At 36.9% G+C, this 23906-nt stretch overlaps 1 protein-coding gene across 7 annotated transcripts in view; it reads left to right on the top strand.

The window, feature by feature from the left end:
* The window catches only part of LOC105473442 (methionine sulfoxide reductase B3), a 194613-nt gene that overhangs the window by 10943 nt on the left and 159764 nt on the right, over positions 1–23906 (top strand). For 3 of the 7 annotated variants that reach the window (XM_011727267.2, XM_011727271.2, XM_071071498.1), the window contains exon 2: positions 19718–19844. The exons of 3 other annotated variants lie outside the window; for them this stretch is intronic. In XM_011727267.2, the coding sequence (XP_011725569.1) occupies positions 19769–19844 (76 nt within the window). In that variant the 5' untranslated portion in view covers positions 19718–19768. Of the gene's footprint in view, positions 1–16922; positions 18215–19717; positions 19845–23906 lie in introns of those variants that run through there. One more of the 7 variants, XM_011727268.3, reaches the window with a different exon arrangement.

Here is a 23906-nt window from a genome sequence, read left to right as displayed (position 1 = left end):
TTCACTGTGAGTTTTAAAGAAAAAAACTTGGCTAATTTGATGATTTTAAAAAGTGTCTTCTCTTGCCTGTAAAATTTACTTATAAGATTTGTCTTTTTTATGAGAGAATATTTTATACACAAAAAAGAATATATAGTGTCTATATAAGGTATAACAAATATTTTTTAAAAATCTGTGTACCCTCATCTGGCTTCAGAAATGGAATGTGAAGATGTCTGTGAGACACACATTTCCTCTATTCAGAAGTACCCACAGTCCTATATTTTGTGATTATCGTTGAACACAAATAACTGATAAACTCTTGCTTTCTTTATAATTTTATCATAGATGTATGTCTCTATATCATATTGTTCAGTTTTTCATGTGTTAGAACATTATATAAATGTTATTGGCCAGGTGTGGTGGCTCACACCTGTAATCCCAGCACTTTGGGAGGCCGAGGTGGGGGGGGATCACCTGAGGTCGGGAGTTCGAGGCTAGCCTGGCTAACATGGCAAAACCACGTCTCTACTAAAAATACAAAAGTTAGCTGGCACGGTAGCACATGCCTGTAGTCCCAGCTACTCGGGAGGCTGAGGCAGGAGAATTGCTTGAACTGGGAGGCGGAGGTTGCAGCGAGCCAAGATCGTGCCATTGCACTCCAGCCTGGGTGACAGAATGAGATTCTGTCTCAAAAAAAAAAAAAAGTTATCATCTGCTGTGTATCCTCTGTGACCTACATTTTTTTTTCTTTGTAAATTGTATTTTAGGTTCAAGGGATACATGTGCAGGTTTGTTACATGGGTAAAGTGCATGTCGTGGGAGTTTGGTGTGCAGATAATTTTGTCACCCAGGTAATCAGTATGGTATAGGTAATTTTTCAATCCTCACCCCTCCTTCCACCCTCAAATAGGCCCCAGTGTCGATTGTTCCCTTCTTTATATCCATGTGTACTCGATGTTTAGCTCCCACTTAGAACATGTGGCATCTGGTTTTCTTTTCCTGCATTAATTTGTTTAGGATTATGGTCTCCAGTTCCATCTATGTTGCTTCAAAAGCCATGATCACATTTTTTATGGCTATGTAGTATTCTGTGATGTATGTGTACCATGTTTTCTTTATCCCCCACAAAATTATGTTTATATTATCTATATTGGTGTATGTAACTCATCTTTCTAAAACTTAGCATTTCTTTTATTGTCCATATGTTTTTCTACTTTTTAATTTATTTATGCTCCTTGGTCATTTATCCATTAGGATTCTTGTGTTTTCCTATGGAATCAAATTTGTATTTTCTCGTATTGCTTTCTAGCTTCATTATCTATATATTTAAAAATAATAATAATAGTGATGATAACAGTGATAATAATAGCAACTACTGACATACAGATATGTGCTATGTGTCAGGCACTATTCTAAATATTTATTTATTACAGTTTTATCAAGGAAGTACGATATCATCATGATAAATCATATATTAAGGTTAAGGACTGAGGCAAGAGTGTTCAGTAATTTGTATGACTGTGATTTAATCTGGCAGTCTGGCTTCACAGTCCATGTTTGTAATCATTACACTACTTTGACTCCTATGTAGCCTTTTCTTTTAATTATGCTTTTTCCCATTTAACTTTTTAAGATACTTAAACATTTCTGTGACATTCAAAAGAGAACGGCCCTAGTGTGATGTTCAGATGGGTTCTACTGTACAACACCAGTTGCTCAAAGCCATGACACAATGTAATTTTCCGTGATTTTGTTCTACAGGTCTTTTAAAAATTCTCTGGGATTCACTATTTCTTTTCTTTTTCCTAACTGAGGGGGGGGGAAAGTATGCCTTATTTATTATCCTTCTAAAATATTTCAGTTTTTCACTTTTGGTCTGTGGTTTGGAATTGATTCCATTGTTTTCCTGTGTGTGTTCGGACTAGTTTCTTCATATTTGGACAATGCCTTCCTCTTTTGAAAAATATTGATATGACCTTAGATGAATCACTTAATCTTCCTGAGCTTTGACTTTTTCAAGTAAGTTGCATTTGTTAAGTAATGAATATTTTAAAATCAGACATATATAATTGCTAATCAGAACTCCTTTTCAGTATGAAGTAACCAAGGGAGATCATGAGGGGAAATACAGAAAGTTTTTGATAGTGATTGGAAACTACTGATTTTACCCAGACCCCTCAAATTACAGAAGAAGAAACACTGGCAGAGATGTACCACAATTTTCTTCTACAGCTTTAATTTTTTCCTAAGGTAGCTAATTTTCTTTTTTCGTATATTCTGTGGCTTTTTTTTTTTTTTTTTTTTTTTTGAGACGGAGTCTCGCTCTTGTCACCCAGGCTGGAGTGCAGTGGCACGATCTCGGCTCACTGCAACCTCTGCCTCCCAGGTTCAAGTGATTCTCCTACCGCAGCTTCCCGAGTAGCTGGGATTACAGGTGCCTGCCACCATGCCTGCCTAATCTTTGTATTTTTAGAAGAGATGAGCTTTCTTCATGTTGGGCAGGGTGGTCTTGAACTCTTGACCTCAGGTGATCCGCCCACCTCGGCCTCCCAAAGTGCTGGCATTACAGGTCTTTTCTCTTGGTTTCCACACCCAGCTTCTGTGGCTTTTTTGATGTCTTAGTTTTTCCAAGCTCTTGGGTAATTTCTTAATATCCCTTATTTAAACATGTTTAAATATCTCTCATCTTAAAAGCAAAAAGACTGTTCAAACCTGCCCCCACCCCACGATCAATCTGTTTTACAAGTTGCTTACATCCTTGCTGTCTCTGTTTATCTGCTATCCATCCAAAAATATGTATTGAGTCCTGTTACATGTCAGGCACTAACTTGTCTAACCTGAGGTTACAGTATGGACCAGAGAAACGCAGGACCTCATTCTCAGGGTCTTTCCTTCACAGTTTGGAACCAGCATGGCATGTTGTAGAAAGAGTAAGTAGACTATTTTGTGGTAGGAGCAGGAGAGAGCATGGTTAGAGTTTAGGGCAAAGAAGAAGACCAGATTATATGGGGCTTTTAGATCATTATGAGGAGTTTAGATAGTATTCTGTGTGATGGAAGCCATTAGAGGATTTTAGGTAGGCAGTGGCAAGATTTGATCTGCATTTTAAAATAATCACTCCAGCTGACTTGTGTTGAATGGATTGTGGGGGCCAAGAGTGGAGGCGGTAAACCATTTAGGCCTACTTCAGTGGTTCAGATAGGAATTGATAATGGTTTGGACCACAGTGGTGGTGGCAGAACTGAGACATTGCTGATTGGATATAAAGTCTAAGGAAAAGAGAAGAATCATCTATACTATTCCATTGAAACAGTTTTGGATGAAGCCACTAATGGTGTTCATATCATTGAGCCCAGTGAGGTCAATTTGGTCCCTGTCTTCCCGACTTCAGGTTATTTGATACACTGACCACCAACTCCTTCTAGAAATTGTCTTTTCTCTTGGTTTCTGTTATTGTTAGATATATGATTTTAGGCAAATTAGTTATCTGTGCCTCAGTTTTGTCACTTATAGAATGGAGATAATATTGTATCTACCACATAGGTTATTGTAGTCATTAAATGGGAGGATATATGTTAATTACTTAGCACAGTAATTCACAGAGTTAATTCCCAGTAAGTGTTAACTAGCATCGTCATTGTCATCATCATCATCATCATCATCATCATCATCATCATCATCATTCTGGGACAACACTTTCCTTGACCTCTCCTTTTTCTGGTCTCTGCTCCTTCTTGATCTTCTTCGCTAGTTCTTTCTCCTTCAACTCAATTCTGAATGTTGAAGTTCCTTAGGGCTCTGACATTTACTTTTCTCATTTAGTATACTTTCTTAGTCTTATTTATTCCATGGCTTTAGTTCTGTCTGCATATAATCAGCTCTCCCCATCTACCACTCAGCCCAGTTCTCATTCCTGAGCAGACAGAGGAAAATATGAGCAGTAACCCTGAGGTAAGAGTGTAACTCATTGAAGATTGGGAAAGAAGAGTAGTGTGGTGCTCTTCTAGCTTTCAAAGGATTTGGGAAGCACTGTCATGCTGCCTCTTGAAAAAGACAGCCAACCTGAGAAATACTGGGGGCATTGCCTGGAAATCCTGGATAGCACTCCAATCAGAAAAAAGAAACTTCAATATACAGACAGAACTAAAGCCATGGAATAAATAAGATTGTCTAAGAATGTGTACTAAATGAGAAAAGTAAAAGGTAAAAGCAGAATTCCATGTATTCATTTGCCTCTATATCATCTCCATTTAAATGGCTGTGCCTTAGATACAATAAACACATCACAAGCTGAACTTTTTTTTGCCTGAACTTAAGCCTCCCCACCTTGTTACCTAGCTAAGTAAATGGTACTGCTATTTGCCCAGTTACTTGAGCCAGAATTGGAGTCCTCTTAAATTTTTTTTATTGATCTCATGGCCTGTGTCATATCTTTGCCTAGATTTCTGCAGTGGTCTCCTAAAAGTGTCTCACCACCTTTGTTCTTACACCACTCCCATCCATTTTCCACCTTTCAGTCATGTTTATCTTTTTATTTTGTAGATCTGATTATGTTGTTCTCCTTCACTTACTTCCCTTTCTTTTTAGGATGAAGTTCCAAATTCTTATACTGGCTTCCAAGGTTTGCATCTGTCAGCCTCATGATTTCCTCCCCTGTTCCTCACTGACACCTCCACCACACTGCTCTTCTTTCCCAATCTTCAATGAGCTACACTCTTATCTCAGGGCTACTGCTCGTCTTTTCCTCTGTCTGAAATACTACTTTCCTTATTCTTAATCTGGGCAACAGTCTTAGCCTTTATTCTTAGTTTAAATGTTACTTCCCAGGAAGGCTTTCTCATGCCCCCCAACTAGAGTACATCCCTCTGTTGTATAGGATCTTCCCCACTCTGCTTCTCTGTGATCCTTACTGCACTTGTTCATGTCTTTTGCTTCACTAAGAAATGAGCTTCGTGGTGGCAGGGACCATGGCATCTTGTTTCTCACTTTCTCCCCAGCATCTGTTTGTTAAATAGAGTGAGGAATAAATGCAGCATGGGTGTGCCCAGTTTGGGGAAGGAGAGGCCTTCTAGCTGGGTTGGTGTGTTTGTCTTAATCTTTCAGTGTGACAAAAGAGGAGAACAGAAAAGTTTCAGTTTTCTGTAGGTTTACTTTCAGAGGTCTCCTGCAACCTTCAGGTAGACAGGAGGGAAGCAGCATCAGACTGAAGGCGGCTCTAGTGAGGAGATACTGTTCTGGGGTTGAAGTTTCTTTTTTCTGACTGGAGTGCTATCCAGGATTTCCAGGCAGTGCCCCCAGTATTTCTCAGGTTGTCTTTTTCAAGAGGCAGCATGGCAGTGCTTCCCAAATCCTTTGAAATCTAGGCATGAGCATTACCACAGAACCCTTGTTTCATGTGGCTTCCAATGTCAGAAGTGCTTGTTAGTGTTTTCTGTTGGATCCAGATAGATACTGTGACAGTTTTAAGCTCTCCATACCTCATTGCCTACCTGCCCTCTGCCTTTCCTCCTATTTAGAACCCCACTGGGAATCTGCTGAATCTCACTAACTTGCAGTAACAATATTTGTGTATGAGATGAGTTAGGAATTGGCCTTTTCTTCAATACAGCCTCTCTGCCCGATAGCAGCAGTTTTTCAAAGTGGGTTTATTCTTTTAGTTTCCAGTGCTGATGTAGGTTTTCCCCTGTTTTTATACTTATCATTTTAATGGGAACTGGTGGAAATCTGATTGAGGAAAAACATGGGTGAGCTCTTTTTGAAAGGTATTTATTTTATTGCCACCTTTGTCCTTGTGCGTGTATGCACATGCATGTGTGAGCAATTTCCTTCTCTCTTTGCTTTAAAAAAACTCCTTCTAGGCATTTTGTTTTGTTTTGTTTTGTATCTTTATATGAGAGACATTGTTTTTAATAGACACATTTAAATCATTTATATTTTATGTTATGGACATATTTGATGACACTCTTTGTACTATAGTTTTATGCTCTTTTTGTGATTTTTTTCCCCCTAGGTTTTCAATCTTTTGCCATGTGGTTTCTGTGGGGATTTTTGTTTTGTTTTGTTTTGAGACAAAGTCTCTGTTGCCCAGGCAGGGATGCAGTGGTGCGATCACGGCTCCCTGTGGCCTTGAACTCCTGGGCTCAAGTGATCCTCCCACCACAGTCTCCCAAGTATTAAATAGCTGGGACTATAGGCATGCCTACCACATCTGGTTACCTTTTAAAAAAAATTATATGCAGACGAGATGGCACTATGTTGCCCAGGCTGGTTTTGCACTCCTGGCCTTAAGTGATCCTCCTGCCTCAACTGCCAAAGTGCTGGGATTACAGGCGTGAGCCACTGTGCCTGACCTTCCATGTTTTATTCACTTTTATCTTTCATAGGGATTATTTTAGGTTCTATGACCTTGAAAAAGTGTCTAAAGACATCATTGAGCCTTACCTAATTATTAAATTGAAAAAATAAAAAAATGTGGTAGCATTTGACTCTTTTCTGCAGGAGAACTCAGGATTCTTGTCTTTTTCTCTGCCCTGCCTTTGTTAGCTAGAGTGGGGCCTGTAGATACACATGACTATTGTTGAATAGTTGACATTCTATATGATTTTGTATTATACATTCTCCCTTTTAAGGGTTGTTTTTATCTTTTTCATTAAATCAGATGACATTTACTGCATTCAGTGACTACCACCACAACTTTTATATGTTAATTTAACTATCCTTAAGGATATTTGATTCATACATCATTTGGCTAGAATATATTTTTGAGTTGATGTCTCCTTGTTTTTTGATAGGGAAAGATATATGCCTGCTTATTTCCTGAGCCCTTCTGTTATCTGAGGAAACTAAACACTATTATATAACATGTTAACTCTGCCTTGCAAAACAACATTTAATTGATAAGAGGATTACAAAGAAGCATAATTGGGAGGCTGTAAAATTCCTATATAGAATAACCTAAAAGCAAATATTTTAATTATGGAATATAAAAAGTTGCTAGCATTCTATACAGAAGAAGAACCTAGGAAAAAGGAATTTACCATAACAGGTGATAAATTACATCAGTCACAAGGTTATTGCTAGGAATTCAAGACCTGTAATGTCATAGATAATTCTCAGGGTCACAAGGCACAATTAGTTATAAGCCCTAGAACAGATTTGTTTTTGAATGAGAGTGAGCGATATTGGCAGTTTTAGTTGAATTGCAATAAATGTTTTATAATTTCTATTGTGCTATTCACATTGGAGTTGACCAACTGTTTATTTTGTCAAATACTTGTTTTATTAGTGTATTTGTTTCATGCGTACACAGAGTTGGATCACTCTACATGATTCGCTGAAATAGTTGGTCACAAAATTTGAAATTTCTTTTTTGTCAAATATAATGATTTCTCTGACAGTCACTAAAACATAATTGTTGAAATGGAAAAAGTAATCTTAGTTGAGTTGTATGTTAGGCAATCACCTCATTCTTTCCCTGTGCAAAAATAAATTAATTAAACCCTCCAACATTCACACACATGCGTACATGTGCCACAGCCACACATCCATTCTCTTTCTCTCTTTTAAACCTCTTCTTACTTTTCAATCTCCATAAGGGAAGTAAAACTCACTAAGCATGCTTCTAGATGCTTTCAAAAACGTTCTCTCATTTAACTCTTCCAAAACTTAATGAAGTACATGTTATGATCCACATTATACAAGTGAGGAAACAGGACCTATAGAGATCCATAGGAAGCTGACGATCTTAGACAGTAACTAAATTGCTTAAGATATATCAGCTGGTTAAATGATAGAGTCAGGAATTTGAACCCAGTTTGGACTCTTTCCTGTATTCTGCACTGCCTAGACAGCAATACAGGATACTCTAGTCCCTGGGAACTAGGACACTATGCGCAAAGATGAAGGAAAACAGGAAGTGCCATTTGTTCAATGATATTGAAACATTTATTGAGCCTTTATTTTACAGAGGTGAAAGGCCACTGACTACTCTCAAGGAGTTTAAAAGAGAAGCAGATTTATAAACCTAAACTTCAAACTACAATAATAGAGACCCTGAATTAGGGAGTAGCTTAGAGGAAGAGCTGATTAATTTTCCCATGGAAGTGATAGGGAGAAGGAAGTGGGGGACAATTGTGAAATAAATGATTTCTAAGTATATCATAAATATAAATGATTTGTAAATAATATTCTGCCCAGAAGAGATGATACCTAAACTGTGTTTGAAGGTTAAAAAATAATGGAGTACTATGCAGCCATAAAAAGGAACAAGATGATGTCCTTCGCAGGGACATGGATGGAGCTGGAAGCCATTATCCTCAGCAAACTAATGCAGGAATGGAAAACCAAACACCACATGTTCTCACTTATAAGTGGGGGCTGAACAATGAAAACACATGGGCACAGGGAGGGAGGCAACACACAATGGGGCCTGTTGGAGGATGGGGTAGGGGGAGGGAGAGCATTAGGAAAAATAGCTAATGCATGCTGGACTTAATACCTAGGTGATGGACTGATAGGTGCAGCAAACCACCATGACACACGTTTACCTGTGTAATAAACCTGTACATCCTGCACATGTACCCCAGAACTTAAAGTAAAAATTTTAAAAAGAGTCCATTCTGCATATGAGATGGAGGATGTGGGTCATATGGTGAGGGTAGACAAGACTATATAGGAAACTATAAATGGTTGGCTATCATCAGAACATTATATTTATTTGACAGATATTTACTGAATGCCTACTAAGGGTTAGGCATCATTGTGTGAAGTCGTAGAACTAAAGTAAGGGACAAGAAAGTTCATGAAGCATATAGTGTACTGGAGAGTGTTGAGGATTGAGGTTCTATACATAGGGAAAGAAACGAACCTGATAGGTCTTTAATATCAGGATACATTGGTTGGATTTATTTCCCCTGTAGGTTCTAATGAGCCATGGAAGCATGTTATGCAGGTTTATGGCATGGTCAGATCTAGTACACAGCATTTTGCAGTAGTATGGAGGGTGAATGTGAGGGGAATTAGATTGAAGGCAGAAAGACCAATAAGAGGCCATTACTTATTGTAGATGGGAGATGAAAGGGATGTATTTGAGCAGTATCTTGGAAAAAAATTGACAGTACTTAATATTGTTTGGATATGAATGGTTACAGTAGAAAGGAATTGAGGGTGACTCCCAGGTTTGAGGTTTTAGTGCCTGGATAGATGGGTCTACTATTTTTTTTTTTTTCTTTTGAGTCAGGGCCTCACTGTCACACAGGCTGAAGTGCAGTGGCCCAATCTTGGCTCACTGCAGCCTTGATCTCCTGGGTTCAAGCAATCCTCCCACCTCAGCCTTCCGAGTAGCTGGGACCACAGGTGCATGCCACCATGCCTGGCTAATTTTTGTCTTTTTGGTAGAAACAGGGTTTCACCATTTTGCCCAGAGTGGTCTCAAACTCCTGAGCTCAAGCCATCCTCCCGCCTTGGCCTCCCAAAGTGCTGGGATTAAAGGCATGAGCCACCACACCCTGCTGAAGGAACTACTTTCTAACAAGGAAATACAGACAGATTAATTAATGAAGAAAGAAAGTAATACATGATTTGAGTTTGGGATATAATAAGCAGTTTGAAGTACATGTGGAACACTCAGATTCTTTGAAAAACATCTTTTAATCACCTAAAATTCATGAAGAAAAATAGTATAGGACAAAGTGGAAATTTTGCAAAATATTTAATTTCTTCTACTTTATGATCTCATTCAGGACTTTTCCTCCCTTCTAAGCCCAACATGATGTCAAAGGATAGCTGATAGAAGTCATTAAATATACTTTTTAGTGGAATATAAGGAGTCAATTTTCATAAAACTTCTCTTTTATCTGCTACATCAGATGCAAGCCATCATTATAATTTTATTTAATAATTTTCTATTTTCTGCAACAGTATGTAAACTTATGGGGAGGGATACAAAAATTCAGATACAAGAACAGATATTTACTTGTAATTTCCAGTGCTAAAACTTTTTATTCCATGAATGGGTGGCAAAGTTCTGACTTAAAATATATGAAATATGATTTAAGGATCTGTATTTTTAAGGCTTATATTTAGCTCACTAAAAATAGTCTTTTAGTGATATAGATACTGTAGTTTATAGTCTCAGGCATAGGATTTAGTTGGCTTGCATTAGCAGGATTTTTCTTTAGATAAAATGGTCTATTGAGACACTGGATCTTTTTTTATGTATAAGCTTTATTTTTATAAAAAACCTGCACATGACTCTTGGTACAGGGGAACTAAGGTGAAAAAACCTGCCTACAACTCCACCTCTTTCTATTTCTGTCTCACTCCTCTGAAGTCATATTTTAAAATCATTATTCTACTAGTTACTTTCATAATTTTGGTTAATATAGTTATAGTGCTATTTATTGGTGCATCAGTTTCAGATAATAACCAGTTACAGAATATAAGTATTTATCTGCTATCTCTTCACCTTTTTGTGTACCATTGTTAGACTTACAGGCTAAGCTGCTCTGACAAAGAGATTACAAGTGGAGCAACTTACCGAAAGTAGAAGTTTCCCTTTCATATACTAGTCCAAGGTTGGGCTGGTGAATAGCTTTGCCTCATGACCTGTTAGGTTTGTCTTCCTCAAGTGCCTTCCTTCTCAGGGTTCAAGCGTACTGATGCAGTTGTTGCCATTTCTCAGGAGGGAAGAGGAAATCCAAAGCAAGTGACTTTGTCTTTAAAGGAGATGACCTGAAAAATCATACATGATACTGAATTACATTCCGTTTTTCCACAACTTAGTATCATGTTCACATCTACCTGCAAAGGAAGCTGAGAAATGAGGCTGTATGTTCAGTTAAAATTTCAGGGGGTTCTATTGCTAATAAGAAGAAGGAAGCATGGATTCTAGGGGTCAGTTAGCGTTTCCCAGTCTAGTTGGTGTCTTCTAACCCTCTACTTTATAAGAGAGGACACTGATACCCTGAATCTTTCCTCCGCCTTTCTGTCCAGCCTTCTTTACATTTCGTTGCTGTATACTTTTTGTTTCACAATATGAAGCTGCTAATGCTCACAGTCTGTTCTGAAATCACAGTCAAATATTTGTCCATAGGTTGTCTCTAGAAGCTTATATTGTTATGACTATGTACACATTGATTACTTCCCGGTCACAATGTGAGCTATTAATGTGGTTCTTTCTCATTAGTTCTGGGATCATGATCTCAGCTATTGGAAGAAACAGACATTTTTCTATCATCATGGCAAATGGATTGATTTTCCTTGTATTTGTTGATTGATTTTAAATCAAACATTCTATCTATAAGGTGTGGATTTAGGCATTGACTTGTTAGATCACTAAGAAAACTACAGTGAATGTGCTTAGTGTCCAAGAAACTTTCAGTTGCTTCAGGAAATAAGATCTTCACATTGTCATTTTATTGTGACCAGAAGCTACTCAGTCACTTTTGCAGCTGAGGAAAATCTTTAGTTTTTGGTGTTGAGACAAGTTTGTGAGCTCTGAGTGATCGAAGTAAAGTAGCTGTCTCCTGGCCTTTAATGTTTGAGAGGGCAGCCGCATCTTCTGACTAAATTAAGAATCTCTTTGAGATATTTAGGATAGAAGGGATGACTAATGAGAGAGAAACTACGGACTTTTGGAAGTGGTCTCACAGTTCTTGGCATTAGACTTCTCATCCTTACAGAGTCTGTTGTTTTCTAAAACAAGGACATCAGTCTGGGGGCACAAGGGCCTCTGCCCTTGAGGAGTTTGGAATGTAGTAGAAGAGATTAAAGTTTAGTTAAAATTCTGGCTCCATAATTTACTGACCATATAACCTCAAGCAGGTAATTCTCTAAACTTCAGTTTCTATTGGAACAAATAGCCCCCAAATTCAATGACTTGAAATGCGGAAAGTTTAGTTCTTGTTTGTACTATGTGTTCACTGTGGTCCAGATGGGAGCTCTGCTCCATATCTCCTTATCCCAGGATCACGACTAATGGAGCAGCCACGATCTAACTATAGAACATTGCTGGTCCCTGCTGCAGAGGGAAAGAAAGCTCTGGAGGGTCTCGCACCAACAGTTAAGTGCTCTGGCTTGGAAGCAATACACATAATCATTTCTGCTCACAGTTTATTGCCCAGAGCTAGCCAGCCACATGTTCCCACCCAACCACAAGGGGGGCAGAAAGTGCATTCCTACCATATGCCTGGAAGATGGAGAGCCAGAATTACTGTGTACAGAGTAATAATGACTACTACATATAGGAGTGCCTAGCTCAGGGTTGATATGAGGATTAAATGAGGTTACACACATATATATACACACACACACACATACACATATACACAGTACAGGTGCTCAAAAATGATTATTGTTAATAATCTCATCATAGATGTATACATGCAAATATTCAATAACAATATACAGGGAGACTAAAGCCTTTATTATAAGGTTAAAAGACTTTATCATAATATATATGAAAATGCCTTGTAAATAATAACATACTGTGCAAATGCAAGTTGATATTATCTAGTAGATGTTAGAAGATAAAGCATTAGAGCTTAGTTCAAAGTTGGTGCTAGACCTTTGTATTCATCTATCAAGAAGTGATGGTTGAAGTTGTAAGAATAGATAAAATCTACATGGAAATTTTGGAAAACTTGCATCTCCTACTGTGAGCTTGACAGCTTCTCAATATTTAAAAACTTTTCTGATGAAATCAGTGATGATATTAATGAGTATGGTGTTTTGATATCATGTTATGAAATGTTTCAACATACGAAAGATCTGTGTAACTCGGTGAACCAATATTTTCCAAAGGAGCAGTGCAGGATGTTACAAAATCATGCAAGATTAGAAGGTCCATTCAAAATGCAAGATAGACCAATGGGTTTTAATGTAACAGGATGAGAAGTTCATTGATATGGTTTCAGACTACCATTTGTTGATCTTCGGTGTGATAACAAAGAATAAAACATACAATTATCTGAAAGGGTTATTAAAATACTCCTCCCCTTTCCAGCTACTTATTTGTATGAATCTAGATTTTCTTCACTTATGTATTTCAACCAAAACAACATATCACAACACATCGATTGCAGAAGCAGAGATGAGAATTCAGTTGTTTTCTATTAAGCTAGATAATAAAAAGAAATTTACAAAAATATAGAACTCTTTCCATTATACATATATTTTTATTTTTGGTAATATAGTTGATTTTCATTATAAATGTCATTTTTATAAATGTATTTATTTAAGCTTTCGGGTTAAGCTAAAGTTTTACTATTTTAAGAATAGTCATTTTGTAAGTTATTTTTTATTTGCTTTTAATGGAGTAAGCAAATAGTTAAAAAGTTTCTTAGTTGTAATTTTTAATAAGTAAATATTAATATTTATAATCATGTGAACAAAAGGTATTTGGAGTCCTTGATAATTTTGGGGAGTGTAAGGAATCCTGAGATCCAAAAGCTTAAGAATGGGTAACCCTAAAGATATAGAGATGAAAGAATACAAATAGAAAGTCTTCCTTCATACAACTTCTCTTTGGTTCCAAACTCCCGTATGTCCCTGCCACTCACTCCCTCTCCTAAAGCTGGAAGCAATTCTCTTTCCTCTGAAATTCCATAACACTTGATTTCTACCCCTGTTAACTCATTTAGCTTATGTCATATGTTCCCACTTAAGCTAATATGTTTTTTAACAGCACAGACTATGTCTTACATCTTTGCATGTTCATCAGCACCTGATACATTGTTTTCCATGTAGTAGGAATTTATATAGATGAATTGAGTAAGTTAAAAAAATTATCTCTTAAAATCACTTGAAAGATCGACTAAACATTCTGAATAGCCAGGATTCTGTTGTTTCTTAAAACAAATACAATCACAAAAGGATCTCTGTTTAACAAAAGGAATGTCAAATTCTAGCCAATGAGCTATGGATTTCAAGCAGTAGCTAAATGATTGATCATTTCACTCAACAAACACTAGTTGAGCATAAACTGCTAGGCACTGGGTTGATAAAAACAAAGATGTTTTTATAGAACTATATTATATAGATTAGTGGTTCCCGTGATGAATTTTCTTCTGTTCATAATAACATTAAAAAATAGCAACAATGAAAATTCTCCCCCACAAAACTAAACATATTCTACTTAAAAGGATGTTTTTTATCTTGAGATTGCTTTCTTAGTTCTTGGTGTCAGTATAATCTTTCTTTTCTGATATTATGGTGAGATTAGGGTTTTGAGACTTTTTTTGGTCATTATTTAACAAAACTCCAAACTGTTGGCTCCTACAGTTCTGGGTGTGGTGGAGGGGAGCATTTTACTAGCTTGTGAAAAACCACTGATGTGGACATTCCTTTGGCATTTATTGGGAAGGGATTCGACCTTTAGGTTTGACACTTTAAAACCACTAGTACCATCAGCTCACTTATTCTGGAGCTAATTATCAGCTTTGTGAGTTCTCTAGATTACTTTTTATACCATCTCTTTTTGGAAGATTATTGTTCAACTACAGGGAAAAAAGTAAAAGGGAAAAAAGATAAACCTAAAACAAAACCCTAGCCAATTAACTTTAATCAAATTTTTGGATGTTAGAATTCACGGGGGAGATGAAGAAGTAGAGATTTTTGACCAAAATAGGGCATTTAAATTATTTTTGGATTTCAAGTCAGGTTACATTTGCAACTTCCCACATCTTCATAGGAACTAATAATTGTATAATATATTTTAATTCAAATTATTACCTTTAAGCATTATTAGCAGTTGAGATGGCAGAGACAGCAGCATTGGAAATGATGATCCTGAACAATATAGTCATATCCTGAACATATAATCAGTCATTTTCGTAGTCTTTCACTCAATAAATGAATGACTGTTATGTGCCAGGTACTGGGATGCAGGGATGAAAGACACTGTCACTGTCGTTAAGGAGTTTATAATCTAGAAGAGGGAGAGATCTAAGCAAATCAGTACCCTGAAAATTGTTATGGGGGTATGATAGCATATTTGGTACTATACTGGGGACTAGAATTGGAGGAGTTAGGAATGGTGGAGGTTGTAAGTGGTGGCAAAGATAGTAAGGATCTGGAATGAAGACATGGAGGTGGAAATAGGAAACAGCTGACCTATCAGGAAAATTACCACCATGTTAGTATGGTAGGAGTGTGGGGTGCAGTGGGTTCTAGAGGTATGGCAAGGGAAAAGGCTGAAGAGTTCAGCAGTAGCTGAATGTAGAACTTTAGATACTTAAGAAACTTTGTTTAGGAATTTGGGCTTTATCAGAAGGATTTACCAGAATGTGTTCTAGGGGTTGGGTGATAGGACAGAAAGGGGTTTTGTATGATCAGAAACATTTCAGAGGCACCAATTGAGACAAAGTTAAGCAGGCATATCTACTGAAGACTTCTCAGACCCTTTATATTGGTTAGCATTTCCACAACTATTTGACTACTAAACTTGTTTGAAGGGCTGTCTTACATTTCTCAGAACATGGTTTGGAGAACCCTGTGATATACAAGGGGGAATCATCAAAATGTTTTAAGCAGGAAATTATAGACAATTACGGAATCTAATTCTGTTCTTAACACATAATGTGATACTGCTCACTAGGCATTGTGCAGTCAGTATTTTTAAATGCCCACTATTTTCAAAATTATCTACCAGATATTTGGGGAGATTAGGAAGATTCATGAGACATCTTGTCTGGCTTTTAAAAATGACATGTTGATTAGGTCGGGTATGGTGGCTCACGCCTGTAATCCCAGCACTTTGGGAGGCCGAAGTGGATGGATTATCTGTAAATGTTGTTCATCCATGTAGGTAATTGAATAAAAGGCAATGCAAAAGTGAGGAAGTTGAGAATAAACTTGGAGAATTATGGATTTTCTGGTGATCCTTGCTCAATCCTGATTCCTACAGGGTGTTTAATGCTAAGCGTTTGCTTCTTTCTGGACTAGGATTGTTTCTGGTAATGGCCTTCACTCAGACAGTTCAGGAAATACAAATGGTTAAAAGCTGCCAAACTGAAACTTCAGTTTGGGGGTCTGAGAGTGGAAGTAGCTGTTAGTTTGTTTGGTCCTCAAAAGTACATTATCAGCATATTGAAGTTTTGGTAGATTAACATAGAGTTAGCTTTACAGATTCTAAAGGTATATCCAAGGAATTTAGAGAAAAAATTGGAAGGTGAAAGCAGTTGAAGTTGCATGTGGTGGAACTAGAAAGATCAAGTCTAGAAATCTGAGAATGTCAAGGGAGAGAATCTTCAAGTAATCTTCTTCTTTTTTCTTTTTCTTCTTCTTTTTCTTTTTTTTTGAGACAGGGTCTTTCTCTGTCACCCAGGCTGGAGTGCAGTGAACAATCTCAGCTCACTGCAATCTCTGCCTCCCAGGTTCAAGCGATTCTCCTGCCTCAGCCTCCTGAGTAGCTGAGATTACAGGCACCCACCACCATGCCTGGTTAATCTTTTGTACTTTTAGTTTCGCCATGTTGGTCAGGTTGGTCTGGAACTCCCTGCCCGCCTCAGCCTCCCAGAATGCTGGGATTACAGGCATAAGCCACCTCGTCTGGCCATCAAGTAATCTTGAATTAAGTTTCCTTATTACATGCTTATCATGCTACCTAGTAGGGGAACATGGAATCAGAGGATCTAGAGTTGGTTGGTGCATTGTAAAGCTTTTCATTGCCAGTTGTGTAGTGGTCAAGAGTACTGGCATTGGAGGTAAATGGCCTGAGTTCACATGTATCAATTAGATTACCCAATTACTTAAAGTCCTTGTCCCTTACTAAGTGTAAGACCTTAGGTCATTTACTTAACCTCCCTATGCCTCAGTCTCTGTGTCTAAAAAAGGGAAAATGATAGTATATACCTCATTAGGTTGTGGGGATTAAAAGGGCTAATAAATGTGAAATGCTTAGAGTAGTACATGGCACATAGTGTGTGCACAGTCAACTGTTATCTTTAGGATTTCTCTGTTCTATTGTTTTCATTAGAGTAATTTACTGTGGAAATCTATCAAGTAGTGATTTTCTGACCTAAATAGGATTCTTTGGAGAATAGCTTGCTACCTCTAAGAAGGGGTGGACATAAATGGACTGTTACAATTTTCTAATTAATGCAGTTAAAACTGTAGTAAATATTTGGCATAAATAATAATAGCTAACATTTCCTGAGCATATACTATGTCCCAGGAGTTGTACCAAGCACTTTTTACCAATTAACTTATTTAATCATTATCTTATAAGTGAGGAAGCTGAGGCCCCGAGAGGGTAAGCAAGTTGTCCAAGGTCACTGAATTGGTTATGGGCATGACCAGCATTCAAACCCAGACAGTCTGTGTCCGTGGATCACACACATCCATTGTGATGTCCCATCTTTCATGCAAACATATGTACTTTAGATCTGTTTGTTAAAGTGTTTTGTTTTATTTACTGCAAACATTAATTAGGTGGAAAACATGAGCTAAAAATAATTTTGTTAAACCATTTCAGCATAAAAATACATGTTAGAGCCATATTAACTATGATTCTTTTGTTCTGTGGAAGTATAAGCATATTAGTTTGATATAACCAAGGCATCCAGATGCACACATCCATTCTTTAGAACTGTTTTTCACTTTATGTCTCAGCTACACATTTTCAGAGTGGTTTATGAGTAATACCAATTTGCATGCATTTTACAAAGTTCAATCCTTTTCTACTATCCATGCAGGCGTTAAAATAATTTGGATAATATCAAATCCTAACCTATGAAATGCATTCTTTTAGGTTTAGAAAATAGAGAACAGTGTGACAAATTGTGCTTTTTGCATTCTTCAGTATAGAAAGACTAGAGTGCTCTAAAAGCAGTCATTTTAGTTGCCCCACTTTGTTAGTGCTAATGTTGTACTTTCTGGGTCTTCTATTTTCAAAAAACTGGGCAAAACTAATTTGCCACTAGATGGAGCCCTGGCTATTTGGGTAGAAATACAGGCAACGCAGTCAGAATATTAAATCACACAGTCATATCATGCTGGAGGGCTCCCGGTATTTGTGGCCCTCAGTTTTTAATTGTAGAATGCATCTTTGTTCTTTCCCTGACCTGCAGAGTGACATCACTGCCTCTCTTCCTGTGCGCTGGCTTTGACATAAGCCAGATGGCCACAGTGGTTGGTAGGCGCCCAGGCTGCCTGGTACAGGAGTTGATGAAACAGAATAGGAAGACGTTTTATGGTCAGCTGTGGAAGCACAGTGAGACTGCAGCTTTGCTAAGTAATTACATTTACTGTGTGCACTTTATTCCTCACAGAGAAGGGTCACAAGGAAAAAATACATTTTTATTTATAGTGATGTGAGGTATAGACCTTTGATCTTTTATTAGTCGGTAGTCTGCTCCAAAGGAGTGCTCTCTTTTCCCTGCTCTGCAGTCACTCGTGAAAATGACATGTTTATTTATGTTTAATGGTTCTTTCGGGCTGTGCATTGTGATACTTACCTTCCTTTTCCCTCCCCTTTGTCTCCAGTTAGTAACACAAAAATGTTTTAGTCTTGTAGTGAGTTTAGTTTGGGGAAGTCAGAGTTCAGGCATGTTAATACAAGCAGATTTCTGTCAGATATACTCCAGAGTGATTTAGTAAAATATATTACTGTTTATTATATGTTTGTTCTTCAAGGAGGTCAGAAGAGTCCGGAACAGACTTTTTTTGGGGGTGGGGAGCAGGGGAAGTGGTCAGGAAATGAACAAGACATTAATTTTGTATTAATTTTTGGGCATTTAATGGTTAAAGTCACTTAAAATACTAATTTGAAATAACATATGTGAAGTTTATTGATCTAGTATTTTCCATTTCCATTTAAAGTTAATCTTTACCAATTGAAATATTGTACAAAATTTTTAAGAAAATTCTAAGAATTGAACTTTTCTCTAAAGTTTAATATCTACACAATTTTTAGATTCTTCCACATAATTCATTTCCAAAGACATTAAAAAACAATTTTACACTTTTAAAATGACTAAATCATGAATATTATTCACAGAATTGACCTAGAAATTATAAATCATATAATTAAATGAAAATTCATATTTGCCATGCTTTATTCAAACTTAACGCTGTTTTGAAAGTGTTAATTGTCCATAGGTTTTCTGGGTCTCTATTTCATAAAATGAAATTCTAACAAAATATGTCTCTTAATCTTATTATTTTATAGTCTTCTCCAGGGAGGGAGATTTGCCAGTAATTGCTGGAAGAAGGCAGCATGGTGTAAGGAAGGAACATGGCTTTGCAGTCAGATATAACAGGGTTTTCTAGTCCTTTTTCCACTGATTATTTGCTTTGTGCCCTTGGACTTTGGAGTCACAGTTTCTTCACATATGTATTGGGGCATAAAACCTACCTCCTCGGTTTATTGTAAGAATTAAATGATACGACGTGTATATTAGGCTCCAGACAGTTCCTGTCACATGGTATGAACTCAGTAAATGCGAATTCCTTTCAACTGTTTTTAAACTTCCTCTCTTTTCTCAACCTCTTGCAAACTGTGTTTACAGATTACACTGCTATCTTGTAGTGTGTATTTTATCTCTAAGATACAAATAAAGCTAGATTGAAAGTAAGCTCACCAGCTGAAAAATAGGCATTTGAAATTTATTAGCAATATGTGCATGTGTTCAGTTCCAGATAAAACTGTAACCATCAGTTGTGCAATTAATGTGTTTAATATTTGTGATGTTTTAATTTGTTTTTTGTTTTTGTTTTTGTTTTTTCTCCTACTCAGCTCTTGCCCCTGTTCTTTGCTTCTCGTTTTGTTGGTGAAGATATCACAGTGATGTCTGCATTCAACCTGCTGCATTTGGTGACAAAGAGCCAGCCAGTAGCCCTTCGAGCCTGTGGGCTTCCCTCAGGTTGCTGCTTGTTGTACTGTACATAGTGAAGGCACAGGGCCAACTGGGTGTTTCTGCTGCAGGAAATGATACACCATCATGCTTTGCTAAATTTCATTTTCTTTTACTTGGGCCCTAATTTGAAGACGGAAATTGGTTATAAATCACCACTCTACTTTGAGTAACATTCATTTCCACAATCCTTACAACCCTTGGAACATTGTCCAGTTTCCTTGCCCAGTGTATAATTGTCACTAATATTTCATGATATCTTCTTGTTCTTTAATGCACACTACACATCTGCAAATCATAACGTTCATAAGAGGCTGGCAGTCTGAGTAAGAAACTGCCCCAAATCACACAAAATAGGACATTCATCTTGTTAAAGGATAATGAAAATGCTTTTCATTCCACATGTGGTCGTTCCTTTAGGAAAAAATGAAAATGAACAACGTTAGCGTAATTAAGTTACCAATTTATTGTAGTTAAAAAGAAAAAAAGTTCTACTTAACAATGACCAAATAAACAGAACTAATATAGCATGCATCAGTGGGTTCTTAAATTAGAACCACTGCACTTTCTAACAGTGTGATTTTAAGAATTTAAATAAGTGAGGCATGAAAGACCAAAATTTTTTATGCGCCTGTATCATAAGCTTAGTATTTTAATTTTATTATGAAAACCGCAATGGCTAAATATTTTACTTCTGTGAGTATGATTATCAATATTATTTACATTTTTCCATTAGTGTAAATATCTATCACTACATTGTATAGAGAATTTAATTCCAACTCATTAAATGTTAACTATATGTGCCAGGCATTGTGTTAAGCAGTGAGGATACAGTGATAAATAAGGTAAAGCTGATGTTTTTCAAGTACAAGATGGAAATGGAACTATGTGAGGACTGTTGAATCATATGTTGACCTGACTAGACTAGAGGCATTTATACTTGGTGTGTTAAGGTAATTCAGAGGAGGTTGATCCTAGATCTTGTCTTTAGGAGAAGAAATGTTGGAAGGAAGGGAAGATCTCTGAAGTTTAAGGAGGGCTTTATGGAGGATATGGTGCTTGAGCTGAATCTCATACTGGGAGCACAGTTAGCCTGGTTTCTAAGCAGGGTGGTGGGGAGGCTGTTTCTAACAAAAGGAGTAGCATGGGAAAACATGAAGGCCTGAAAGAGCAAGGCATGTTCAGAGAAATACAGTTATTCATATGGCTGGTTTGGATGTACAAGGGCAAATAGAAGAGGTAAGGAAGGAAAGGCAGCCAAATCATGAAGCACTTTGTATGATGTTCTAAGGAATTTAAGTCTTGGAGAGATGAACAGGAATGACATGACTTCATTTGCATTTTACAAAGATTATTGATTTAGTATGGTAGGAGGTCAGAGCTGGTTTTTCAGATGTTTCTGTGAGAGAGGCTGGGTTGGCAACCTGATTAGAAGGAGTAAGGTATTTGTCTTGCAGCCATATTTATATAGCAAATACACTTTTTTAAAAGTAGATTTTAAGTCTGTTTGTGGTGACATGAGGGGCTAATGAAGCTTAATGTATAGAGGCCCCAATCACTCTTCTCAGTATGCCCCCTGGGCCCACATCCCCCTGCACTGCCACCGTAAAGAGTACTGGAGGAGTCTGAGGCTGTAAGGAGATGTGAAGTGCTGTGGCCGTTACAATAGAGTTGAAAAGGAAGATTGTAATTGGGGGAGATTCAGGCTGTAGAACTGACAAGGTTTGTCTGTAGAATTGTATATGACCTTGAGGGAGAACCTCAACCACTAGTTACTTGTGCTATGCAGAACCTTTTCAATGCTCTACAGTACGTGTTACAGGTAGACTATGGAGGTTATTTAGATGATACATAATGATGTTTTCCTCTGGAAAAAGCTCCAGTGTGTAAAAGTACCCAGCATAGTTCTTGTAATATGGGTTTGCCAAATATAGAGGAGGCTAAATGTTTATAGAAACCACATTAATTAATAGTATATTCTTCAATAAATGACGGTCATGGATTAAAGGGTTTCATAATGAGATTGTTTAATTGAAATATAAGTATCTTTAAGTTTTGACGACAAAATGATTCAAAGATAAATTCACCAAAGCAAATCGTTTTTAAGAAGTTAACCATTGTGGTACAGTGCTTAAGCACACTAATTCTGTCTGGGGTCAGACTGAGTTTAAAATCTGACTTTGCCACTAACTAGCTGTGTGCCTTAGCTTCCTTGTTTGTAAAATGGGGATAATAATAGTACCAATCTGAAAGGGTTGCTGTGAGAATTAAATAGATTGGGATGTGAAAAGTGCTTAAACATGTGGCCGGCATTTAGTAAACACCATATATGTCTTCACTATGTTCAATATGGAAATTCATGTGTCTGTATTAATACAGGTTTATGTTTTTCCAATACAACAGACTTTTCAAACTTTTAAACATGTCCTATGTTTCATTTAACTATTTTTTTACTTTCATGGGACTCACAAATACACTTTATGTTTGAGAAATAACCATCTTGATCTGTTGTTCTGATCTGTTTATTTTACTTATACACCCTGCTGAACCAGAATTCAAGTCCTATAAATATACAACAGATTTATTTTATTCTTACTACCCAGTACTGGTAAAAGCCAAAATAAACTCTCATCTTTCTTATCTAGGGCTTGTAAACCCATTTTAATTTGAAAATTGAATTGGCTAGAATAGTATTCCATAATTTCTTGACCATTCAAGCACCCCTAGTTTTTAAAGTGTTATGAAAGTCAGTCTTCCGGTGTCTACATATTTTATAACTTGTATTTAGCAAAATCTTTATCATCATCAATTTCTCTAACAGGATTTTGCTCTTAGATATATAGAAATGTTGAAGAAGTTAACTTCAACAATAATGAAACAAACTGTTTAAATTTTGAAAAATAAAGATGAAATTGAAATGGGAATTCTAGTCCCTATTACTTTGTACAGGTAGGGAAAAGAAGAGGCCAAAACTGGAAATACAGGAAGTGAAGGTGAAAGTTTGAAGTCTTGCTTTAATATACTGTTGCTGGTCAAAACCCATTACAACAGAAATCTCTGTAAATCAAAAAGATGTCTGTTCCCCAGCCAGTACCCTACTAATTTTGAGTATTATTCAATATGAAATAATTCCAGGACTAAAATATAATTGGAGCAGGCTCTTAAAGTTGATTATAACTGGATTGACCTGCATGAAGGCTATATCCCAAAAGAGCGATCTATTATTTTTAGCTTTGACTTTCTTTACTTCTTATTTTTTAATAAAGTATAATTTTAATTTAGATCTTATTAAGTGCACCTGAGTTATGGTTCACTCTTGTTTGTAATTAAAGGTAATTTTTCTCTCTCAGAATTTCTTCTTAATTTCTTACAACAGTTTCTTTTATGTATTAAAAGAACACTGGATTAGGAGTTAGAAAACTCTAACCAAATCTCCGTCCTTAACTTGCATGACCTTGAACAAATCAATAAACTTCTCCTGATCACAGTCTCTTCATCTTTACGAGGAATTAAAGTTAGATAATATATTTAGTTCTTAAATTCTGTGATTTTATTAACTGTCACTTGTTTTTACTTTTGACTTTAGGTTAATCAGATCTTAAAACTCAATACTAACTAATACTGGGAACTTACAGAGAAGTCTGCTGACTTGTGGTGGTAGGACAGTTTCCATGTTTGAACATTAGAATTCCTTGCCTCTTAATCAAGACTGAAGCATTATCTGAGGAGGAATCAGGAAGCACAATTTTATACATAGTTTTAATGCTAGATAAAAATTAAGTGTAATTGTAGCTTATACTAGATATCATGATAGCTTTCAGCCAAGTCAGGGTGAAATAAAGAAAATTTGTCTAAATAGTACTAATTAGAGTGATAAATTATACTTTTTTTCTACCATCATACATATAATTTGTGGTTGTGATTCTTTTTTTTTTTTTTTTTGAGACAGAGTCTCGCTTAGTCGCCCAGGCTGGAGTGCAATGGCGCGATCTCGGCTCACTGCAAGCTCCGCCTCCAGGGTTCACGCCATTCTCCTGCCTCAGCCTCCCGAGTAGCTGGGACTACAGGCGC

The sequence above is a fragment of the Macaca nemestrina genome, chromosome 10 (assembly GCF_043159975.1).
Source record: "Macaca nemestrina isolate mMacNem1 chromosome 10, mMacNem.hap1, whole genome shotgun sequence".
Taxonomy (NCBI): Eukaryota; Metazoa; Chordata; class Mammalia; order Primates; family Cercopithecidae; genus Macaca; species Macaca nemestrina.
This window is presented reverse-complemented; position numbering and strand designations above follow the sequence as displayed.